Below are 23,942 nucleotides of genomic sequence, written 5' to 3'. Positions count from 1 at the left end.
GTGAATAGGTCATTTAATCAGAGATAAAAGTACCTTAGACATTCAAGTCCGACTGTAGACGTTTCTACAAGGGCCTGGAAGTGAGTGCAAAGTTCAGTAATGGTGGAATGGAGAGGGACTGCTACACATTGCCCCCCAACGTCTAGTGTTGGTAAGCGGACCCAGGTTCTGGATAATGACAGGCAGTTACCAGGAAGGACGTTTAGCATGTTACTTCGAAAGGAAATAAAGGAGAATGAAAGCAAGCCAACAGGATGACTGTCATAGTTCAGGTGTAGAGAGCGTTGTGGGTCTAAGTCATTCTGAAAGGGCTGGGGGGCTGGCACGGCACCACCTTCTCTCCCCAGGGTCTCTCCCGCATCTTCCTTTGCCTGTTCTTGGCTGCGGTTCTGGGAGGCACCACACATCTCAACAGCTCCGTGGTTCTGAGATGAGACATTGGCTGTTGGTTGTGTTATTTGGGAGCAGTCGTGAGTCGGGGGTCCGGCCACGCCCCTTACCGGCTGTGGGACCCTGGACAAGTAACTTCAGTCGAAGCTTCATCTACAAATGGGGTTGTCACAGTCCCCTGCTTGGAGCACTGTCCCAAGGAGTAAGTGGAATCCCAAGCAGCAGCTCCCACGGGGGTGACGTCATAAATCAGCTGACGATGCTTCTCCTCCTCAGCTGGAATCGCAGGTGCCATGTGTGCAGGTCTGAAACCCTGGGATGTCGGCCACTTCATCTTGTTCCCCCCGACACTTCTGCTCTGACGCTAGGACAACGAACCGTTTGTAAGCACATGGCAACTGTCCCTGGTCACACAGATGCCAAAGTGAGCTGGTTCTCCTGCCGGGTGACAGAAGAAAAGGCTGCCTGTCCCCAGGGATTAGCGCTGGGAGCCTGCTGAGCGGCCGCCAGGTGATTTAACCAGGGTCCTCTTATAGGTTTCACTCCCGGCACCTGGTTAATGGGATGGGGATTTAGGGACCTGGTGCCGAGACTGTCTTTTCCTGTTGTGTGCAGCAGAGGCCTGGTGCCTTGACGACAGGCAGCGCATCCCCCGCCTGGGTTTTTAAGGCGCGTGAACTCCCGTTTCTGTGGCTAGCCCAGGCCTGTTAGAACACTGGTTTTATTCCTTGGCTTTTCCTTTGGGGTTCACAGTGTGAAACCTGCCCTGCTCATCGCTACCAGCCCGTATCTTATGTAGTGAGAGGACGCCCCATTCTAACCTGGTATTTCATCTTTTTTCTTTTTTTCCTCTTTCTTTTCCCTTTGCAAAGAGTGTGTTTTGGGGTGCCTCCCCAAACTTTCTGAAACCGTAGAAACTTAATCCTTGTGGTCTAGCAAACAGGCCACTTTGAAACAGCCTCATTCCACATAGGCCTGCCCACCCCTAACCCCCCCATTCTGGCCCCGTGGCCCCAACTTATGTGGCTCATGAGGGCCTGCCTTCCAGGGCACTCGGTGCTGGTCTCAGCCCCAGCCTGCCTATCACATGTTCCCCATCACTCTCTATTTCTCTCCTACGGTACAAACCCACCTAGAGTAGGTTACATTTAATGGGGTGAGAAAAATCCACACCGTAAGAGAAAGGTCACAGGTGAGGTCACGCTGCTTCCTCCCAGGAGGCAGAATGATTTTCTCCTCTCTGGCTCCCACACCGAACGTTCACACAAAAGGGCTCTTTTTATGTTTGATGTATTGCTTTTAAAAAACGAATCCTTCATGTTTTTTCATTTTTGGTTCATACCTCTTGGCCGACCCAGCAGGAATTTGGCAGTTGGCTGCGCTGCTTCTCGCAAATGCTAAAAGCTGCCTTGCTGGGAGTCACTGGCTGCGTGGGCAAGGAGAGCTGGTGGGTGGTGGGGCCGCTCCATCCCAGTCTGCATGTATCAAAGGGCTTACTGCTTGTTGACACTGATACTGCATGGGAGAGTTCCTTCCACGAATCTTGCTGCTTGCTGTATGGTTGAAATTTTTTATAATCAAGAGTGCTTTTTAGGGTTACCCAAGGCACAGGGAGGTGTGTATAGATTTTGTTTTGGACAAGCCCATGCACTGCTGTTTTTTCCCCTCGTGAAATCTTTTTCTATAATGATTCATGTTCCAGAAGATCTTCGATAAGTCATATTTAACCCACTGTAAATACAAGCAAGCTCAAACTAAGGCACGCCTTAATTTATTATTTCATTTTATTCTATTTACAAAGCACATTGTTCAACACCCGAATTCCTTGCTTTAAAAAGAATCAGAGGCCACACGGGTGCCAGATCAACACAGATGGGCAATGATGGCAAAAGGAATGACTTAAGAAAATTTTGCTGACTTGGTAATTTTTTTTAAATGGCGAGAACACCAAAATTCTACCATCTCCTGCTTCCGGAGACTCAAGTGGTCTACAGGCTGAGTGAAATGACACCCTGCCAGAACGGTTATATGGCGGCGCCCCACCCGCCTTCCAGTGCAGACAGCCCCCCCTTGCTGTCTGAGTCTTGACAGACCGGATTGGAGCATTCCTGCTGCCTTCTGGGTCTTTCTCTGCGGATGAGCAGAAACATAAGACTCAGAGAGGCAGCCAAATACAGAATATGTCTTTATGATTATTTTTATGTCTTTACTCTGAATATGAAGGCCAAGATAACTTCATAGGACCCTACTTCATAATCCTTCACAATTCGTTGTGCACTATTTCGCCCACTAAATTAGCCAAAAAGCATGTTTTTTTAATGATACTATCCAAGATAGGCAAGGATATAATGAAACAGGTACTCTTAAACCTTGTTTAAGCCTTGGTGGGATGTAAATTGGAATGTTTGAAAAGCAATTTGGCAGTAGGCATTAGGAATCATAAGAAGTTCATATCCTTTGACCCAATAATCCTACTTCTAGTAATTTACCCTTAAGAAATAATAAGATATATGGGAAAACCCATACTCATGAAGATTTATAACTAAATGCATTGTATGCAGTCACTTGATGTAATATTATCCATCAACAGAAAGACTAACAATATAGAGAAATACTTAGATTAATTAAAAAGCAGGTTAAATTAATAGTAGATTAAAATCTTAAAACATGTATCTGAAAAAGGACTAGAAAATATGGAAAAGTGGTAATAGTTGTGTTAGGAGGAACGATTAAATCTTTCACTTGTTTTCCAAAGTATAGTATGATTACTTTCATAAATAAAGTATCCTACATTGTCTGACCATAGTAAAGGAAAACATTAATTTAGCCTCCACTGATTTAGAATTTATGATTATCCAGACAGAGATTAAATTGGAATTTCCTTTGTTTATGGGCGCAGATAAAATGTAGGGCAAATGTTTAAATTACTTGAGTAGTTCAAGCCGCGAGTCATACTTTAGCATAATTTTAATTAATTGAGTGCATTTGAAAGAAGTAGAAAAGCATTAAAAAATTTTTTTCACCGCTGTCAGAGTACAGTTGTCTGACTCAGTGATTTCACTGTCTTTGTGACATTAAATGGATGAGGTGGTATGTATTGTTTGTGTGTCGGGTGGCTTGCGTGGGTATGGGAGGTGGGTCTTCTGTTGCCTTTTTCTAATAAGATAATCACGGTACTCATTTGCTAACTGGAGGCACTCTCCTTATACACTAGAACTTTCTTAATCAAAGAATGTGTTCTGATCTTTCAGAAAAAAAAAAGCACCTTAGAAAAACAACAAAACCCAACTAGTACTGGCAATTAAAGTACCCCAGTCTATAGGAAATGGAGTGACTGCTCTCAGGGCTCCCCCATGCTCCAGAGTATTATAATATGCGTTATTCATTTTTACCAAAGAAGTTATTCATCCTCGCTAAAAATTCCTTTGAGTTTTTATAGCTTCAGGATCCTTTTAATAACACACTCGTTTTATATAATAATCTCCAACTGTAGTCCAGCGCATAAACCTCTCTTACAGACCCCGCCCACACGTCCTCCCTCCCTCCCTCATTATAGACCTGGTCTGTAGCAGGAACTTTCATCTTCCTCTGTGCATTTTAATACTTATCGTAAAAAGCGTTATGAGAAGTTCCAGGCAGTTTCATTTTGTGAAAGCACACCCAGCGATCTCGATTTCATTAGACTGTTAAGCTCTGTTTACTGTCTTTGGCTTCATGAGGGTCATTCGCTGGGACAGCGTTTAGCAGTAGGTCTAGAGGTGTGTCCGTACCCACATTCTCCCCGAGAATCCACTCAGGTCCCCCTGTTGACAAAGGGTGGCTGTGCTGTGTCGCTTTGGCTCTGCGCACGCGTGTGCCTCCCAGCTGCAGCGTGAACCCAGCACGTCCTGCGTGGAAGTTAGCTGTGCCCCTCAGGGACATTCTGCAGGACGCTTCACCAGGCATTTAGCATGGGGGCAAAGGGGACACATGCACAGTACAGCTTCAGGAAGACCAAGTGCCATCTCCAGGAATTGCCACAGTTTTATCTTTTCCGGGGAGTGGTCATGAACAGTTTACTAGAAGCTTGAGGTTGTTGAGCGAATCTAGCAAAATGGAAACGGAATAAACCTGTGATCAAACTCGAGCCAACCCAAGGGATGATGACAAGCAAAGGAAATAAGCACGAGGCAGTGATGTGTCCCCAAGGAGCCCTGACAATCCGGTGGATAGGCCAGTGGCGAGGCAGCTTCCAGCCTGGTTATCAGCAGAAACGAACCGGGATTTCTCAACCACAGTAACAACCATCAGTATTAACAGAGCGCTTCGTGGCTGTATCAGGTGTTTTCACCTTTTCTCTTAATCTTCCCAACAGTCGTGTGAGGTAGGATGGGGGGACAAGGTGATTCCTCTTTTTCCAGAATATCCTTGTGATAGAGCACCTCAGACCAGAGTGAAGTGTGCCCTGTTGTAAATGGCCTATTCTGGAATGTAGGAGCTGCCTCCTCTTCTAGAAGAGATACCGCCAAGGAGCCTTCCATCATGTTAGTTTGAGAATGGAGAGGGAACTAGGGCAGAGGTACCTCAGGGTGCCGGTGCAGGGTGATGCATTTGTTCCACGAGGCCCTGTGAGTTAAGGGGTAGGGTCCAGTCTTATCTACAAGGAGACTGGGGCTCCACATAGGTGGGTGACCCCTCCCACAGGCGCCCCCAGGAAAGCACCTCTACTGGGTGTTCTGTGACCCCAGCTGTGGCAGAGGCTCCCTGAACCACCAACCCTTCAGTCTGGACGGAGCAAGTGCCTGCTGAGTGGTTGTTGTAATGGCCCAGCCCTCTCCAAAAGATAGGCACTTGGTTGCCAATTTCCTGGTAAGATGAAAGTGGTACCTCATCCCACTGTGGCCCTGGGGGACACTCTTGGAAAAGCATCTAAAACTAGGTTACACCAGGACTTGGAGTGGAAGTGACAGTGTCCAAAGCAAACCAACATGTGTATACACATGCGCTTGCACACACACCCTCAACTGAAAAATCTGAGAAATCCGTATTCTTGTGATTTGTTCAGTATTTCTTGGCCCTGATAAGTTCCAGCTTTGAAAAATGGCTGAACGCATGCTATATGTAGATGAAATTATTAACTACAAAGGCGAGCTTATTTTCACATGCGTTCACATCTTTAAATGCAATTCAGCATTTGTTGTGCTTTGACCTCGCCCCCCGCCTCCTCCGTGAAGTGAGCCGTCTCCCCCTGAACTCTGATACCTCTTATTGTCCCTTCGTCCTAAGTGGCCACATGGCCTGGTATTGCTGATTATCTATCCTGTCCATGTATTTTTTTTCCCCATTTGATTAAACATCCAATGAGACGGGCAACTTTGCTTAAGATTTCTTTGCATTCTCCCATATATCTAACATGGCATTTTAATTAATAGGAATCCAGTAAATAAATATTTGTTATTAAAAATTCCACCCCATTGACTTACTCTGTCATTGTTTCAGATGGTTCAGGATGCCTTTTAAAAAAGTTTTTTTTAAGAAAAATGAAACAAAGAAAACGCATGGAAAAGATTTATGTATTTGGTTGGGGGAGGGGGAAATTAAACTTCTCATAATAGTTTTTAAATTAAATTTCGTACTCGTCCAAATCCTTTCCTTCTCCACCCCTTCCTCTGATATTCCCTCACTCATTAAAGCGTAGGATTTTGATGGTATTCGCAGGGAAGCTGATTTACTGGAATAAAGAAGTTCTTTAAGTTTTAAATTTTGGAACATTCCCAGTGTGTCTGAACCCGGGTTTCAGATTTTACTGGCATTTTGCTGGCAGGGCAGTCTTTGGAGCCTGTCCTTATTTGAGCGTGTTTCCTGACACCTTCGGCGGTATGGTACTATGTTTTTTAGATTTGGAAAAAAAAAAAGTTTAAATAGAAAAGCATATATAAACATATACAGAAGATTGATTATAAAATGTCCGGCAAAATAAAAGGGCAGTAAAAACTCAAAAATTAACAAATGGGAAGCACTTTCTTTTTAAAAGAGGCAGAAGAAGGCTGGGGGAAGACAAAGATACTGGGAGAGAAGTGTTTTAGGAAACCCCAGAAAAGCTGACTCTTCATCTGTGCTCATCCTGCTCTCCACACACAAGTGTCCTGTTGAAATAGGGCGAGGGTACCACACTTCCAACTGCACTGGGCACGTGGTTGGTACCTGCAGCCATCAGAGCCACAGACAGAATCCAGCTGAGATAAAGGGAAAGCCTACAGAGGTGAAGGCAGGGTGATAGGACCCTACACACGATGGGGGTGTCTACAAAGACCAGCCACAGGGGGAATCCTTTGCCACCCCTGGGCTTGAAGAGGCAAGGAAGGATGTAGTATTTTCCAGAGCCCCTTGGAGAGTCCGTGAGAGTAGAGACCGAGGCTCAATGCTGGGAAAGATTGAGGAAGACCCACTGAGTCCTAAAGCTGTTGTCCCACTTAATGGGGAAACCCTAAGAGCATTTTCATGAAGACCTGGAATAAGGCCAGGATGCCCACTATCTCGACTTCTGTTTAACATCATCCCAGAGATATCAGCCATTTCAAATAGACAAGAGTAGTCAATTAGAGGCCTACACATTGAAAAAGAAGTAAAACCATCTCTCTTTAAAGTTGATATGGTAGTATGCCTGGGAAACCTTAGCGAATCAGTGATAAAACTAACTGAACAATAGAAGAATTCAGTAAGGGAGCAGGATAGAAAATGTCCTGCCAGCATGAAGCCCCACCAAAAGCCAGCCTCAAGGGGTCAACAGAGTGGGGTAGAAAATGGGATTGGGGAGGGGGATTGGAAAATAACCATTTGAACAAAAATCTGTTATAGAATTGGATTCTGAACGAGGTTTAGTTCCTGGGGGCCATAAACCCAGCATAGCATGGAGCAAAGCCCTGCATTAAAGAAAGAGGCCCCTTGTCCCACTGAGTGAAGAGTTAAGCTGGTGCTAAGCTTCCTGGTCGAGCAAGCTCTGGCATGTTGCTTGATCTCTAGCAGGGTGGGGCGCAAAGAAGGCTCTGGAGAGAGGTCTGAGCTGTGAGAGGCAAAGAGGAAGGGTGATACCCAGGGCAGCAAGGTGGTGAAAGAAGCAGTGGTTTTGAGGCCAGCTGGCAGGGGCAGGAAATTCTTCGTCATAATTACCCTTGAAGCAGCGACGGCATTGGGGAGGGAAAAGGGCCCAGTGAGGGCCTGGGTGGCAGGGTGGAGCTTCCCTTTCTAGAGGAAGAAATTCATTACCTTCATGTTGCTTTGTCTGCCCAGACGTTTCTTGGCTCTGTAGGTAAAGAAACTGCTTATTATGGCATTTTATGTAAATTTGGTGAGGACAGATCAGCATATTTGAAACAGAACGTCTGTAGAGCAGGGAAAACACCTCCTCAGACAAACAAGGCCGAGCTGTTGAACTTTGGCACAAGTGTGGTGGTATTTAATTTTTAAAAATTTAAGATGACTCGATTTCAATTCTAAAAAAAGGCAAGAACCCCATTTTAATGTTATTCTTTGGGTATAAATTTTTATAACTTTCCAGAAAAATGTAAAACTCCCAGGACCGTCAAACTTACACAACTAGAAAATGCATTTTGAGAGACTGGTGGCATTTCTACCTTCAGATTTTGTTTTGATAAAGGAAGAGATGCTTTGGTAGTGACTCAGAGTGGGCCTCTGAGCCAGGCAAACCTGGTTAAATGTTCTGGGACATCATCAGGCCGTTTAATGCAAGTAACCTCCACTTCCTCATCAGTAAAATGAGACCACATGGCAATGACCATCACAAGAGTTCCTGGAGTGTTGAAGTGAGAAAATTGCTCATAGCAAGGGCCCAGCACATGGTTGGGTGCTCAGTAAATGGTACCATTGGGTTATATGCAGTCTAGAACCTTACGGTACTTACTGAGGGCCCAAAGATCCCATTCTTTACCTGTTGTTGAAGATACATGGCTCATTAATGAGTTCACAAGTCCTTGGAGAAATCTTAAAGTGAGTGGAAAAGTGGTGCTGTGTTGGTTGGTGTACTCACTGTGGGAAGCCTGTCATATTGAAGTATCTGTCAAGAGCTGTGTGTGTGTGTGTGTGTGTGTGTGTGTGTGTGTGTGTGTGAGAGAGAGAGAGAGCGCAACCCAGCCCTTAACAGTGGCGCTCTCTGGTATACACTTTCTGTTCAGCTGCCAATACCGTATTTCTTTCTCCCCTTTTCCCTTTTCCAATCACCACCTTAGCTCTAGAAAATAAAATCTCTTCATTTGTGGGACTGTTTCTGTATTATTCTAGAAGACATAAAAAGAATGCAATACTTTATTTCAGTAGTTGTGGTGGCCAAAGGAGAATTATTGACTCCTTGATGTTGTAGCTCTCAAGATTTTTCAAGAAATATAGTTTTTTTAAAAGGCATTGAGGGCCGGCCCCGTGGCTTAGCGGTTAAGTGCGCGCTCTCCGCTGCTGGCGGCCTGGGTACGGATCCCGGGCGCGCACCGATGCACCGCTTCTCCAGCCATGCTGAGGCCGCATCCCACATACAGCAACTAGAAGGCTGTGTAACTATGACATACAACTATCTACTGGGGCTTTGGGGGAAATAAAAATAAAATAAATAAATAAAAATTTATAAAAAAAAAAAAAAGGGCATTGAGAAATAGCTTTTGGTGCAATGGTTTCAGAACACCAGCCTTTGGAGCAGCTGCATTCTAGTCCCTAGAACATACCCAAGCTCTGGCTCTGGAGAATGGGATTCAGTAGGTCTAAGATAGGGCCTTAGCATCTATTTGTTTTGTTTGTTTTTTAAAACTCCACAGGTGGTTCTGATGCACAGATTTGTTAGAGAACCTTGCCCTAGAGTCAGCTCTGATTCTGTGGCCTTGATTCTATGGTCAGGAACTCACATTCGTTGAGCTTGGTAGTTTGTAGCAAAGAGTGAGTCATCTGTTAAAATTGAGTGAAAAGTACGGCGTAAAATATCTAACTATGTTCTCATTTTTTTCTGAAGTTTTCATGGAGGTGATTGAGGAGAGTCTTAAAACGGCTTCCTTTGTGACCCCCATCTTGTTAAACATGAGCAATGCTTTTTGGAATGTGAAGAGACCTGGTCATTTTGGGCTGATCTCTATCAGACCTGGTCTAGCCCCTCTTGAGAAAGTCTGATGTCCATCCAGTCTGACTGTCTGGGGTGAAGATGCAGCCTCAGTTCAAGTTCTTAGGCATAAATTCCTTAACCCAGTCCATGTTAATTGGACTCATTGCCTTGTTCCCCACATGTTGTAAATAACTCACACAGAGGTGCAGGTGCAGAGACTTGATGCAGACCAGGGATACTAAAGCTATTTCGAGAAGAAATCAAAAAGGTTTCCCTTGGAATTGTCCTACAGGATCAGTGGCTGAAACTTATTTTAGTCTTGTTGGGAGGTAGTACTTCGGTAGAAAGAGCATGGGCTCACAGGAAGTGAAGGAAAAAATTCAGATTCTTTTTAATGAAGTTAATGATGTTGATACTTAAATTTGTTACAGACAATACAAAAGAATTACAGACCAATATTACTTATAGCATCAATGCAGAAATAATAAATATCAACAAATAGAATCCAACACCACATTAAGAAAATAAAATACTATGATCAAATATTTTTTTTCAGGAATGCAAGGTTCGTTCAATAATAGAAAAAAATTAATATATTTATAGATATATTAGTTCATTAGTATATTAATAGATTGAAGGAGAAAAAGCATATGCTTATCTCCCTAGATTCTGAAAAAGCATTTTATAAAATTCAACATCCTATCTTTTTTTTTTTTTTTGTGAGGAAGATCAGCCCTGAGCTAACATCCATGCCAATCCTCCTCTTTTTGCTGAGGAAGACCGGCCCTGAGCTAACATCTATTCCAATCCTCCTCCTTTTTTTTCCCCTTCTTTCTCCCCAAAGTCCCAGTAGATAGTTGTATGTCATAGTTGCACATCCTTGTAGTTGCTGTATGTGGGACGCGGCCTCAGCATGGCCGGAGAGGCAGTGCGTCGGTGTGCGCCCAGATCCGAACCCGGGCCGCCAGTAGCGGAGCGTGCTCACTTAACCGCTAAGCCACCGAGCCGGTCCCCCAACATCCTATCTTGATAAATACATTCCAAAAATAGGAATCAATGGATATTTTCTTAATATGATTGTGTGTATGTGTGTGTACATGAGTCCTAAAGATAGCATCTTCCTCAGTGGAGAAACCCTTAAAACTAGGTTTTAACTAGGGGTTCCATTAAGATCAGAAACAAGGCAAAGATGCCCACTATCTCCACTTGTACTTAACATTGTACTGAAGGTATTAGCCAATACAAATAGAGAAGAGAAGTCAATTAGAGGCATAATAACAAAAGAAGAAAAACTGTCTCCATTTGCAGATGATATAGGAAACCTTAGAGAATCAATGATTCTCTTACTCAAGTAACAAAAGAATTCAGTAAGGGAGGAGGATATAAAATTAACGTACAGAAATCAGTAGTCTTTATATACACAAATAGTAACCGGTAAAGGATATTATGGTATTGCATACCATAACAAATAAGGTAAAATACCTAAGAATGAAATTAACAAGAAATGTGCACATTTTACATGAGATAACTTTAAAATGTGTCTGAGAGACACAAAAGTATACTTGAACAAATGTAAGACATCCCTTGCTCATGGATAGACAACTCAACATCACAAAGATGTCAGTTCTCCCCAATTTAATGCACTTGGACTGAAAATACCATTAAGTTGTTTTTTTGTTTGTTTGTTTTTTTACCATTAAGCTAGATGCTAAAGTTTGTTTGGAAAAATAAATATGCAAGAATAGCCAGGAAAACAATGAAAAAGAAAAGCCATGGGATAGTACTAGCCTTGCTAGATGTTAAAACACACTATAAAGCCTCTATAATTAAAACAGTGTGATACTGGCACATGAATAAATGGAGAGACAACAGAAAGGAATAGAAAGTCCAGAAATAGACCCAAGTACATATAGAAATTTAGTATATAATAGAAGTGGCATCTGAAATTCCTAGGCCAAAGGTTGACTTTTTAACAAATGGTCCTGGGACAATTTGATACACATTTGGGAAAAAAGATAAAATCTGATCCATACCTTTCACCATACATAAAAATAAACTCCAAATGGGTCAGGGATCTAAATCTAAAAAGTAAAACTCTAAGTACTAGAAATAAGTAGAATTCCTGTATAACCTGGGTGTAGGGAAAGGCTCTGATGACACAAAAATAAGAGGCAGTAAAAGAAAAGATTGATACAATTGACTACATAAAAATCAAAAATCAAAAATTTTTACATGGTAAAAAACACCATAAGCAAAATTGAAAGACAAACAACAAACTAGGAGAAAATATTGGCAAGATGACACAGATAAAGCACAATATTCCTTAATATATAAGGAACTCTTAAAAATAGGCAAAAGACATGAACAGGTAATTCACACACACTATATATATAATATAAATGGCCATTAAACATATGAAAACTTCACATATAAGAGAAAAGTAAATTATAACTGCATTGAAATACCATCTCTCACATATCAGATTGGCAAAAACTAAAAAGTGTGCCATCACGCTCTATTGGTTAGGCTATGGGGAACAGGTATCCCATACATGGCTGGTTCATTAGTAATGGAGGGCAGTCTCACAGTATCTAACAAAGCTACATGTGCATCTTCCTTCTAACCCCACATCCCACTTCTAGGAAATTACCCTGAAGATACACCTCCAGCAATACAAAAGTAACATGTGAACAAGGGTATTCATCAGACTATCATTTTGGAAACTACCTAAATGCCTACGCATAGGAGGGTGGTTGAATAAGCTGTGCCACACAATGGGGTGCTACTCAGCTTTAGAGAAGAATGAGGAAGAGCTCTATGAACTTATAAAGAGTGTTTCCTGGTTATGTTAAGTGAAAAGAAACAAAGGGCAAAGGGGTATCGACAAAATGGAAACTCTCTGTAAGGAAGAAAGGGAAATAAGAAAATGTGCATGTATCTTTTCATTTGTGCAGAAAGAAACATGGGGAGAATAAACCAGAAACTAGTGAGATTAGTTGAATTGTTATTTACAGAAAGGAATCGGAGGGGGAGATCAGGTAGAAAGGATGGGTGGGGAGCGTGACACTTCTCAGAGTATCCTTTTCTGTACAGTTGTGACTCCTGGAATCAAGTTAAAAAATAAAAAAGAAACAAAGATTGGAGGAGGACCCTATAATGGAATACAGAAGCACAATTAAGCCTAACGTTGTTTCAGATGAATCACATAACCACACTAAAGTGAAAGCAAAAAAGAACGAGCCCAAGGAACTTTTAAACCAATATTTGACTATATACCCTCAGGCGAAAGACAGAAAGAACTGTAGACAAATATTGAGCCCTAGTTAGTAAGTTTGTTTTCATGGTAGCATGGGTCAGCAATTCTGAAACTACTTTCTATTTATTACAGTATTGAGCCAATAAGTAAATATATTTGAGATAATGGGAGCCAGATTTCTCATTATTGGAGAAGGAAGTTACAAATATGGAAAGGGAGAGAATAGAATGAACTTTGTGGTGCTGAATTGGAACTGAAGTTTTTAATGAACTCGTGGTTTGTTTGTTTTTTTAATTATAATTGACATACAATAACTATATTAGTTTCAGGTGTACAACACAGTGACTTGATATTTTTATCCATTACAAACTAATCATCATGATAAGTCCAGCTACCTTCTGTCACCACACCAAGTTATTACAATATTATTGACTTTATTCCCCATGATTTTTAAGGTAGATGGATGGATAGATGGGTGGAAGGAAGAGAGGGAGAGAAGGAAGGAAGGAAGGAAGGAAGGAAACACATACTTTCTACCTCTTTCCTAGCACCCAGATTTGTTTTATAAATAACATTCTCCACTAAAAGGAACCAGAGCTCCTTGGAGAAAGGCTGATTCCAGGGCTGAGGCTGAGAAAGTTCAAGATGAGCCTAGAACCTCTTGTTATGCCAGAAAGTAAGGAAGAGCTGAAAGATGACAGGGACATGTCAGTAGGACACAGGAACCAGCTTGAAGGAGCTTTCACTTCCAAATCTGGGGCAATCTGTACATCAAAATAAATAATGATAGGGAAGTGTATACATCTATTGAATAAAATAAGAATATATAACTTCATTTGATATAAATAAATAAATAAATAAAAAGATAAATACGTGGGGGAGAAGGAAAAGCTCTTCCTTATAGGAGCATCCCAACAAGTAAACATGGAAGAAATGATGGAATCAGAAAATCACTATTTGGCAACTAACAATTAATAACTGATTCAAGCAAGAATCATCCATGGATGCTAAAACTAGTAGATTAAATTTTATGAGAAACATGATATTTATCTTCCCACAAGTACTTATTAATTACAATGGGAAAACAGTAACTTTACAGTGGAAAAAGCTGGCACACAATACCTTAACCAAGTGGATCAAAGTTAACTCACCCATACTGGGACAAGGCAACACCATGTGCCTCCTGATACGATGCACTGAGAAGGATACAGCCTCACTAATGTGTATTCCTGCCAAAAATGCTAACCTGAGTCTAATCATGAGGAGATTTCAGACCATCTAAATTGAGGGACACTTTACAAAATAACTGTAATACGCTCTTCAAAAAAAGTCTAGATCATGGAAGACAGTCAGACTAAAGAATTGAGCCAGCTTAAAGGAGACTAAGGAGACATGACAACTAAATGCAACAAATGATCCTGGATTAGACCGTAAACTAGAAAGAAGATTGTATTTTGCTGTCAAGAGCATTATTAGGACAGTGAGTGAAATCTGAATAAATTCTAAAAGTGAGATCAGGGATTGGCAAACTTAAGCTCTCGGGCCAAATCTGGCTTGCTGCCAGTTTTTGTACTGCTTAAAAGCTCAGAATGTGTTTTACGTTTTTTAATGATTGGAAAAAAATTCAAAAAGAATCAAAGCTATATGACATTCTAGAAAAGGCAAAACTATGGAGACAGTAAAAAGATTAGTGGTTGCCAGCGGTCGAGGGGAGGAAAAGAAGGATACATGGGTGGAGCATGGGGGATTTTTAGGGCAGTGAAACTACTCTGTGTGATACTGTAATGGTGGATGTATGTCTTTATACATTTGTCAAAACCCATAAAACTATACAGTAAAAAGGGTAAACCCTAATATTAAACTATGGGCTTTAGTTAATAATAATGTATTAATATTGGTTCATCAATTATAACAAATACACCACGCTAATATAAGATGTTAATAATAAGGAAACTTTGTGGGCGTATGGGAACTCTGTTCAGTTTTTCTATAAACCTAAAGCCGCTCAAAAAATAAAAGTCTATTAATTTAAAAAATGTACCTTATTGCGACACATGAATATTATATGAAATTCAAATTTCTGTGTCCATAAAGTTTTGTTGAAATGCAGCCACGCTTATGCGTTTGCGTATTGTCTCTGGCTGCTGTTGCACTGGGACGGCAGGTTGAATAGTTGCAACGGAGACCATATAGTTCACAAAGACTAAAATATTCACTATCTGGCCTTTTACAGAAAAAGTTTGCTGACTCCCAGCTTGGAAAATAGTGTTGTATCAGTGTTAAGTTCCTGATTTTGATAATTGTACTCTGATTATGTAAAACAATACCCTTCGTTTTTAGGAAAGATACACCCAAGTATATAGGGATAAAGAGACATTATGGCTGCAACTTACTCTCACATGGTTCAGAAAAAAATTATGGATGGACAGGCAGAGAGACAGATAGATGGAATAGCCTATGTGGTAAAAAGTTAACATTTGGGAAATCTGGGTGCTGGGTGAAGGGCGTGAGGGAATTCTTTATACTATCCTTGCAACTTTTCTGTAAGTCTGATGATTTTAAAGTAAAAGGTTAAAAACAAAATAACATGGGCCTTAGAAACAACCAGAACTTGATTTGAATTCCTGGTTTCCTGGCTCTATGGCCTTATTGAAGTGGTTTCACCTCTCCAAGACTGAGTCCCCGTCTGACTTGTAAAGCTTGGATGAGATAATGCACGTAAAGTGCACTTGTAGCACAAAAAATCGGCATCAATTCCAAGTGACCAGTTGAAACGTCTACCCAGTGCCTGCAGGAAAATGGTTCCCAGATGTCTGCTCGCCCTGTGGTCACGATGAGTCGGTGTCCATCTTCCAAAATGGCAGCCGCATTTCCCAACAGAAGGCCCTCTGTTGGGGTAGGTGACTCGTGGGGATGACAGTAGAACACTCTCCATAGGGAGCCCCTCCACACCCAGTTGAAGATGATGGACTCCGATCAGCTTGAGAGGTGGGTTGAGAAGACCCTGTGATCTGGGGACTCCTAGTGGAGGGGTTAGGACATGGTCTGAGTTCCCGTAGGTGGTGGTATAGTTAAGGCTCACCTCCAGAAGGCAAAGATCTAGGATCAGGACTGTCAGTGAGGCATGGCCACAGAGGTAGCTGTGGGTGCCATGACTGTTTCAATCTACACAAGTTTAGTTGTGCATCTGCGAATTCTGTAACTGCGCTGGTCTAAGGTAGAAGGAGGTGATGTTCAGGCATACAATGTTTATGGTGTAGTGTCAGGGGTAAGAAACAGTGGTTTGTGTTCATCTTGATTGAATAATACAGACTAACATCAATAAATGCTTGATCTACTAGGAAGGTACCTCATTCTGAAAGTGAATCCACAGGACTCCTTCCCCATGACCAATGAAATGATTCAGCAGTAGTGTAGATGCTATTATGATGTTGGAGATGGGAAGGATTAGCTGAAAACCTATGAATAGGTTGTGTGCTAGGAGATATGGAAATAAAACAGGCATCTTTAACAGAGGGTCCCACCACAGGCATCCTTCAACAACAGAAGTACAGGTGGGGCCTCTGCTTCTGTGAACACTGAGGGGGAGAGTTGTGATGGCTCTGCTTTTGAGCATTCCACATTCCCATTTTGCCCCTAATTGAAATACTCATCCTGTTATACAACAGAAGAGGAAGAAGGGAATATGATCTAAAGCTTTCTTGTCCGACAGCATCCCGACAGGGTGGATGGATGATAGGTCGTTCCAGGTCTAAATGTCAAATTCAGAAGATAATGGAAGAACATATTAATAAAACTATTGTATTATGTGCCTGTGTGCATCAGTGACCAAAATTATCTGTAAGCAATAACCTAAAAAAGCGCCATCTTTAAAAAGTCAAGCAAAATCTAGTTCAACCAACTATTTATAGCTTTGCCTAGTGGGTTCAGAGAGCCTAGAACTGGAAGCGAAGATTTTGCAACCCCAATGACTAGGGTTAATCTAAAAGCTTTTTAGCTCCAGGTTCTGATCATGTTAGTGGGTGTGTAGGTAAGAGAGATAGAGGAGAGATGGGGGAGAGGTACAGAGAAGAGGCATTACCTCTAGACTTTTTGAAGAGTCCTAACACACACGTGTTCCACCACTGTTCTTCCCTCCCTCTCCCTGACCACCTTCCTTATCCCCAGGAGGACGTCATGGGAGGCCTTTCCTGTCTTCTGGCAGAAAGAAATTCTAGGATCTATACAACAAGAAGAAAGTGCTATATCTAAGCACCTACCCTATGTTGGACCACTTTATGTGTTGCAACTTTTATTCTTACCAAAAATGCACCAAGTTCCATTTCATAGGTGACTGAAGAGATTTAGAGACATGGAGCCCCGTGCTCGATGTTAATTCATATCAACACTGGGATTTGAATTCAGGTCTGTCCGATTCCCTGTCTGAGTCTCTGCTCCACCATGATGTTTCTAAAGTTCCTCAGGAACTTTCCTTTCCTGCCAGGAACAATAGCCCCAGAGTCCGTGGATAGCTCTGTGCTTCATGGGGACGATCAGCCTCAGCTTTGCGCCCACATGCCTAGCTGCCTGTTCAGAAGTCACTGGTCAGAGTCCAGCACATTCCACCCAAGACCATGTCCCCATGCATTACAGGGCCCTCCCACGCTCCTTGCTCCATTTTATGTGTTGTTGTCAGCAGAAACCACTACTCATTTTCTTTCAAAAAATACTATACATTCTTGCACAGAAGATAGTTTTTTAAAAGAAATATTGCTCTGAGTGATACTTTTTAAAAAATAAAATATCTTAATATTTAGCTTTTTAACTTTTTAAAAAGTGCCACCCAAAAATAATGGTTGTGTTCAAATGTAATACATTTAAAAATATAGTTTTTGAAATGAAATTTAACGCTGTTCCCTTTGAACTACACAGAAGTCAACAGGGTTATGAATAGTGAGAATTCATCTTCCAGGAAAGTTTTTAAAAATCAGAAATAAGTAGTTAGCCTTAAAATCTGACTTCCTGGGTCGTCCTCCTCCTGCCTCACCCCTACCCCCTTATTAGGTTTCTTTTTCACATACAGAAAACATGAGGGGGCCATCTGAGAATGTCTTTCTGAAAGCTAAGAAAAGGGAGAAGTCAAAACTGAGAAAATTGGGGGGAGAAGACATCAAAGAAAAGATACAGCATGCGCACCCAGAACGTGAGTTGGTGAAGCTCCTCCGTGCCCCCGGGATGGAGACCCCAAGGATGCTGGCAGCCAGTGCCTGCCGTCTCCCCAGCCCAGAGGCAGTCTCTGTGAGGACCAGAACCGGGACCCTGCCTGCCACTGTTGCACAGGCCACATGCTCCACCAGGGGACAAGTATGAGGGACAAGCGTAGCCATACGTGTGTTGTGTGAGTTACAGGGAGAATTCATACAGCAAGCCTGGTGAAGCTCAGACAGTTGGCTGCCGTTGCATTGTGAGTCTGTGATCTCTCGGAGAGGGGGAGATTGTTTACCAACGTGTGAGCTGGCGGGGGCATGCTTAACCTACTTAAAGAAAAGTTGGGTTTAAATACACCTTTTTTTAAATAGCATTTTCCTTGATCATAAAATCAATGTACTTCAAGTCTAGAAATATTGGAAAATTCAGAAAAATATAAAGAGGAAAATAAAAACTACTTGAAGTCTTAACATCCAGAGATTACATAGAACAACATAAAGAAGACAGTAAAATCGTCATATAATTCTGCCTCCACCTTCTGGAGATAAGCACTGTTAATAGGTGTCCTGTATTCTTCTATAAATGCACACAGGAATACGAAGCCTACATAAATGGGATCAATAATGCTGTTTTTAAGCCTTTTTAATTATCAACATAATAAGAACTTCCATAACTATACATCTACAACATCATTTCAATAGCTCCAAAATAAGGAATTTTTCTAGTCATAAACGTATTTTGTAAAATATATCTATGTGTATTTTTTTTTTTTCTTGCAAGGAAGATCAGCCCTGAGCTAACATCCATGCCAATCCTCCTCTTTTTTGGCTGAGGAAGACTGGCCCTGGGCTAACATCCGTGTCTATCTTTCTCCACTTTATATAGGACACCACCACAGCATGGCTTGACAAGCGGTGCATTGGTGCGCGCCAGGATCCGAACCCAGGCCACCAGCAGCGGAGCGCGCGCACTTAACCACTATGCCACGGGGCCGGCCCCTATGTGTATTTTTTTAATGGGGAAAAAGTCTAAAAGAATATACACTTTTAGTAAGAAGAAAGACTTATGTGGATGGCTTATTTTCTGCTTTGTACTTTTCTATGTTTTTCAAATAATTACACTCAAAATAACCACAGCTAATATTTTGTTATATTTCCTAAAAATTTTAAAAGTATATCTTAAAACATCATGGGAATCATGCTGTATATAGACTTTTGCATCCTGATTAAATCTCCTCTTGGTGTCCAGTGGGCATTTGCCTGTATCACCGATGGCTACATGATATTCTTTCCTGTAGGGATGCTGTGATTTTCTTTCATTCCTCTATTATGGACTATTTGTATTGTTTCTGACTTTTTGCAATGTAATGCTGTGATGAATAGTTGTGCCACTGAATTTGTTTGTTTCCCTGTCTGAATACTCCTTAGGATTCAATCTTACAAGTATAGTCACTGAATCAGAAGGTATAAAATTTTTAAAGCTCTCATTGCATATGAACAGGCTGGTTTTAAGAATTTCTGCTCATTAATTACTCTCAAATAAGTTCTTGCTCCTTGGTTATCATAAAATGGGTGCTGCAGATAATCGTTATTTTCTTATTTATTTTTAAAGCAGATCTTTTGTCCTATTCTTAGAAATATTTATGAATAGTTAATTACAAATATATCTGAACATAACAGCCATTCTTTTTCCCCTAAATTTTTCAAAATAATTTTAAAATTAAAGGTAACCAATCATCTTAAAGTTGAAAAATAAAGAAAAGAAAAAAAATCACCATTATTGTTTTCTCAAATCTCCCTCCATTTTCTATGAATTTTACGTAGTTGGAATAAAAATGGATGTAGTTTTTGTATCCTGCTTTTTAAACTTAATGTTCTATTGCAAGGATTTCTTCCATGTTGCTATAGTCTTCATAACTATTATTTTTAATGACTACAAATTATTCCTTTGACTTCATGTACCATAATTTACTTACCCATTCCCTTACTGAACACTTAGGTTATTTCCGAATTTTTACTTTTATAGCTCCGTGGTGAATGTGGACTGTTTCCTTAGGTTTGAATCCCCAAAGTAAATGACTGGGCTGAATTAAAATTTTTGTTCATTCAGAATTTTCACTAATTCACACTGCCCTGTCTTCTAGATTTGTCTTAATTGTTGAAGCTTTATTCCAATGACCACATGAAATTCAGGACGTTCCCATCGGCTGAGCACCCGGTAGCTGCTATGATGTCCTTAGTAACCAAAGTGGTCAGATTGCTGTCCCGTTTGCAAAGTGACCCTTATGGAGCTCTGGATGTTTCAGACAAAAACAGAACACTTTTCTTGTGTGCCCTGTTGGTACTACAGTCAACGCACTCGGCTGCCACTCACAGAAACCTTTTATTCCACAGCCTTTGCCAATGTGGAAAGAAAATATACAGAGGCAGGGAGGTAATCATTATGGAACGCCCTCCTTTTTTTTCTTTTTCTGTTTCCTTTTGTGAGAACATCATCAACTCAGGATGGAAATGCACTTACAGTGTCTCCGTTTTGCTCAAGCAAACTCTAGCGACTTCGTTTTCAGAAATGCAAAATGCACAAAGTTCTAAATGCTTCTTTGTTGACCGTGAGCGGTGTGGTTTGGCCCCCAGAGTTATCTCAGATAGCACAAATAAATCTGGCGGCTTCCAGTTGTCTCCAACTAAGCAGTACCTCCTTCCCCCCGTTGTCTCCCTCCTTGCAGAATTTCCTCTTGGCCTTCAGCAGCACAAACTCAGTCTTCTCATCAATATGCCTTGTTAACTGCTGCCAAACCTCCAGCACTTTAGTGCATATGTTCCCTTAATCATTTCTCTTTGTTCTAGAAGTCTGTGTTTGGTTTCTGAACCTCACCCCCCCTCCCCAGCCTAATTCCACCATCACCATCGCTGGCTATAGACATGACTATCTACCATCTACATGTTTATTTAAAGAACATCCTAGATTGCCTGCCATCAAGAGAGCCTTCACAATCTGCTCACAACGTGCTAAATCGTCCCCCGCTTCCCATGGAAAAGTTTGTTAGCTGTCCCCCCACCCTGAGCCTGAGCCCGCGGCCTTAGGAGCCCAGGTGAAGGGTTGCCGCAGCTCTCTGGAAAGCAAGAGGTTCCTAGAAGACAATGGTACTTCCCTGCACGGACAAAGATTCCTTCTTAGGATTTTCTGCTGGTCCAACACAGGAAAAGGACGCTTTATTCTTAGAGCCCAACAGCGTATAGGCACAGTCGATCTCAATGGGTTATTCATGGTGTCCAAGAGAAATACTTCTGGAGTTGTATTTCATGTGAGATGGAAGTGGGCTTGGCACCCGGGCGGTGGGGCAGCCTGCTCGCTGGGAGTGCCCTGTGCCCGTCAGACCCAGCCCAGCCCCCTGCCCGACATGGCCCGGCTCTTCTCAGCAAGGAAAGGGTCTTCTGGGCCCCTCCTTACTGGGGTCTACACACACACACCGGTGCAGAGCTCTGAGAGCCACTGGTGCACAGAGACACTGGCTGTTTTTCTCGGCTTTTAAGTATTTCTCTTCTCTTCCCATTTGTATAAGTTCCTCCCTGTTCCCTGAGCCCGGAGGAGGGGATGAAGAGCTTTCAGAGCATGGACTTTCGAGTCCTTTCTTCTCAGCACAGGGGTGCTGCGGAACCCTGGAAACTATTCTTGGAAACTTGATGTTTATGCAAAATACCATCTCTCCATCATCCCTGTGCTTGTCACTTCCCTCCCCAAAAAAGTATTGCAGAGAGGCCCCAGCAGCTGCACTGACAGTGGGCAAACCTGACTTTTGCTTTATTTAGTAAATCCTGCCATGAGCTATGCCTGCTGAGTCCCGTATCAGCACCACCCGGGCATGCAGAGGAAAACCTTCCTCACTCGGAGTGAAAATATGTAGAACGTAGCAGGGAGGAAATTCTCAGAGTGCGGGACTTTTTTCCTTTCCTTTTCTGAAAAAAATGTTGACTCGCTGGGTGGAGATATAGTGCCCTTTTCTCACTATCCCCCAAAGGGAAGTTTGGATTCTTTTAAATGAAACCATTTTAAAAGCAGAACTCAAGCCTAAAACGACCCAGGTTCTCCTGAGTTCTCAGAAGGTGTAGATTTATTTACTCCAGTTAAAACATAATTAGTTCTCAGGGGACAGTGTATCTTTTAAACGGCTTTATTGCCACCATATTGGTTTTGTGAATAATCAGAAACTTCTGTTATGATTATGTTCTAGTGTTCGGACAGAAACACACCGTAAGTAGAAACAAATGTGAGGAACTGCTAGTTGTCACTCGAAGAAGGGACACCACATCAGAGGCGGAATAAAGAACTTTATAGGATATTCCAAAGAAATATAATCTAGCAACGTCTTAAATGAACTAACAGCTCAGGCAGGTACACATGCCCCTCCCCACCTCCACCCAGCCCAATCTTTTTTGATATTAAATGGTGTTTTCTTGTCCCTTTTCTGTCATTCTCACCACAGAGGCTGGGAATGGGGTCAGTATCCCTTGAAACCGGAAGGTGGCCCTTCCTTACCCACACAGTCACAAATGAGTACAAACAATGTCCCTCATTTTGAGCTGTTGGTTCTCATGTCCATCTCTGTTCTGGCTGACCAGTCTTTCCCACCGTTCACAGGTTGATGTTTGAGATGCCGCAGGAAATGGGGTTAATAGCCATCGCAGCCCGCCAAACGCAGGGCAAAGGTCAGTCATCTTTTGTTATTGTTTCTGTTGTTTTTGTTTTCTGAAATCTGTGACTCTCATGGCCAGAGAACCGAGTGTGTGTGCCAATCGCTGAGACGCCTCGAGTTAGAAGTCGTTTGTTGTCACACCCCCTAAAACAGAGGAAGAGGGAGGGAAGTTGATCAGAAGACTGAGCCTTAGTAGAATTAAAGCATTCTCTCAAACTGAGATGTTTATTAATCACTTGACATTCGCTTGTGATGGTGGTAAGATTCGGTTACCTACATCCTGTAAATTCTACTTTCTGACGCGTTCTAGGCATTGTAGTGTGTGAATCCTAACTGTGTTACAGAGACATTTATTTTCCTGAAGGTTCTCTCTGAGGTGACTTCTGTGTCTACGCTGAATGTCACATGGAGGGGCTTTTCATATGCTACCCCCCACCCCAGGTGGCAGTGGAATTTGCATGGCGTGGGCACTCAATCAGTGGTCAATGCTCGTTCACAACGTAACCACAGAATGGCCTAGGGCTGCTCAGAGCTTCCACCACCTGCTGACCCTCAGAGGCCAGAGCCTGCATCCTCCCAGAATCCACTTGGGGTCTGGCCAGAGCAGTTTCTGTGCTTGGTGGTGGTGCAGGAGGCACTAGGCCCCTGCCCCTCCCCACCCCCAGCCGGTGCCAGGCCGACCCAAACACGCTTTACCTCTCAGAGGCTCTTAGGCCTTCCTCAGACAAAGCAACGAAATCACACATCAACTGTTTTCCACTTCTTTCTCTTTAGCGTGTCTTTTGAACATAAAGAGGAAAAAAAACTCATTTTATCCACAGCGGTGGGGGTCAATATGGTGGTTAAAAAAAGACATAGAAGAACTTTGATTATACCTCTCCTTTTGATTGTTTTATTTTCTTGACTTCTATTTTAAGAAAAATAACTCAAAGAGTTAATATCAGGGATCACTTTTTAAATTTTGCTTCCTTTTCTTTCTTTTTATAACAGTGAGGTATAGTTCACATACCACATAGTTCCCCCATTTCAAGTGTACGATCCTGTGGCTTTTAATATATTTTCAGGGTTGTGGGACCATCACCACAATAGGGATCACTTCTAACAAGTGGCTTCCAGGACCCCTCCTGGACCAGTATAGATTCGGTCCAGTTTTCCCACTGTCTCTGCTTTTGCCTGCGTTACCATATGGTGAGAATTAAACCAAGAGTGATGTTCAGACACTGTAAGACTTTGAATCATCAGTGCATAAATTATGCTCAAAGAGGCAGAACATTATGCTAATTATCAGAGACTTGTTCAACATCAGAGCTTCAGATTTTAAAAGCTTCACCGAGTTAACC

General features: G+C 42.1%; 1 protein-coding gene across 4 annotated transcripts in view; it reads left to right on the top strand.

Annotated features, from left to right (window-relative positions):
- The window catches only part of HLCS (holocarboxylase synthetase), a 188,897-nt gene that overhangs the window by 153,006 nt on the left and 11,949 nt on the right, over positions 1-23,942 (top strand). For all 4 annotated transcript variants that reach the window (XM_058523078.1, XM_058523077.1, XM_058523080.1 and 1 more), the window contains one exon: positions 22,548-22,615. In XM_058523078.1, the coding sequence (XP_058379061.1) occupies positions 22,548-22,615 (68 nt within the window). The remainder of the gene's footprint in view (positions 1-22,547; positions 22,616-23,942) is intronic.

This window comes from Diceros bicornis, chromosome 27 (genome assembly GCF_020826845.1).
Source record: "Diceros bicornis minor isolate mBicDic1 chromosome 27, mDicBic1.mat.cur, whole genome shotgun sequence".
Taxonomy (NCBI): domain Eukaryota; kingdom Metazoa; phylum Chordata; class Mammalia; order Perissodactyla; family Rhinocerotidae; genus Diceros; species Diceros bicornis.
The sequence above is the reverse complement of the archived record's forward strand: the minus strand, read 5'-3'. Positions and strand labels throughout refer to the sequence as shown.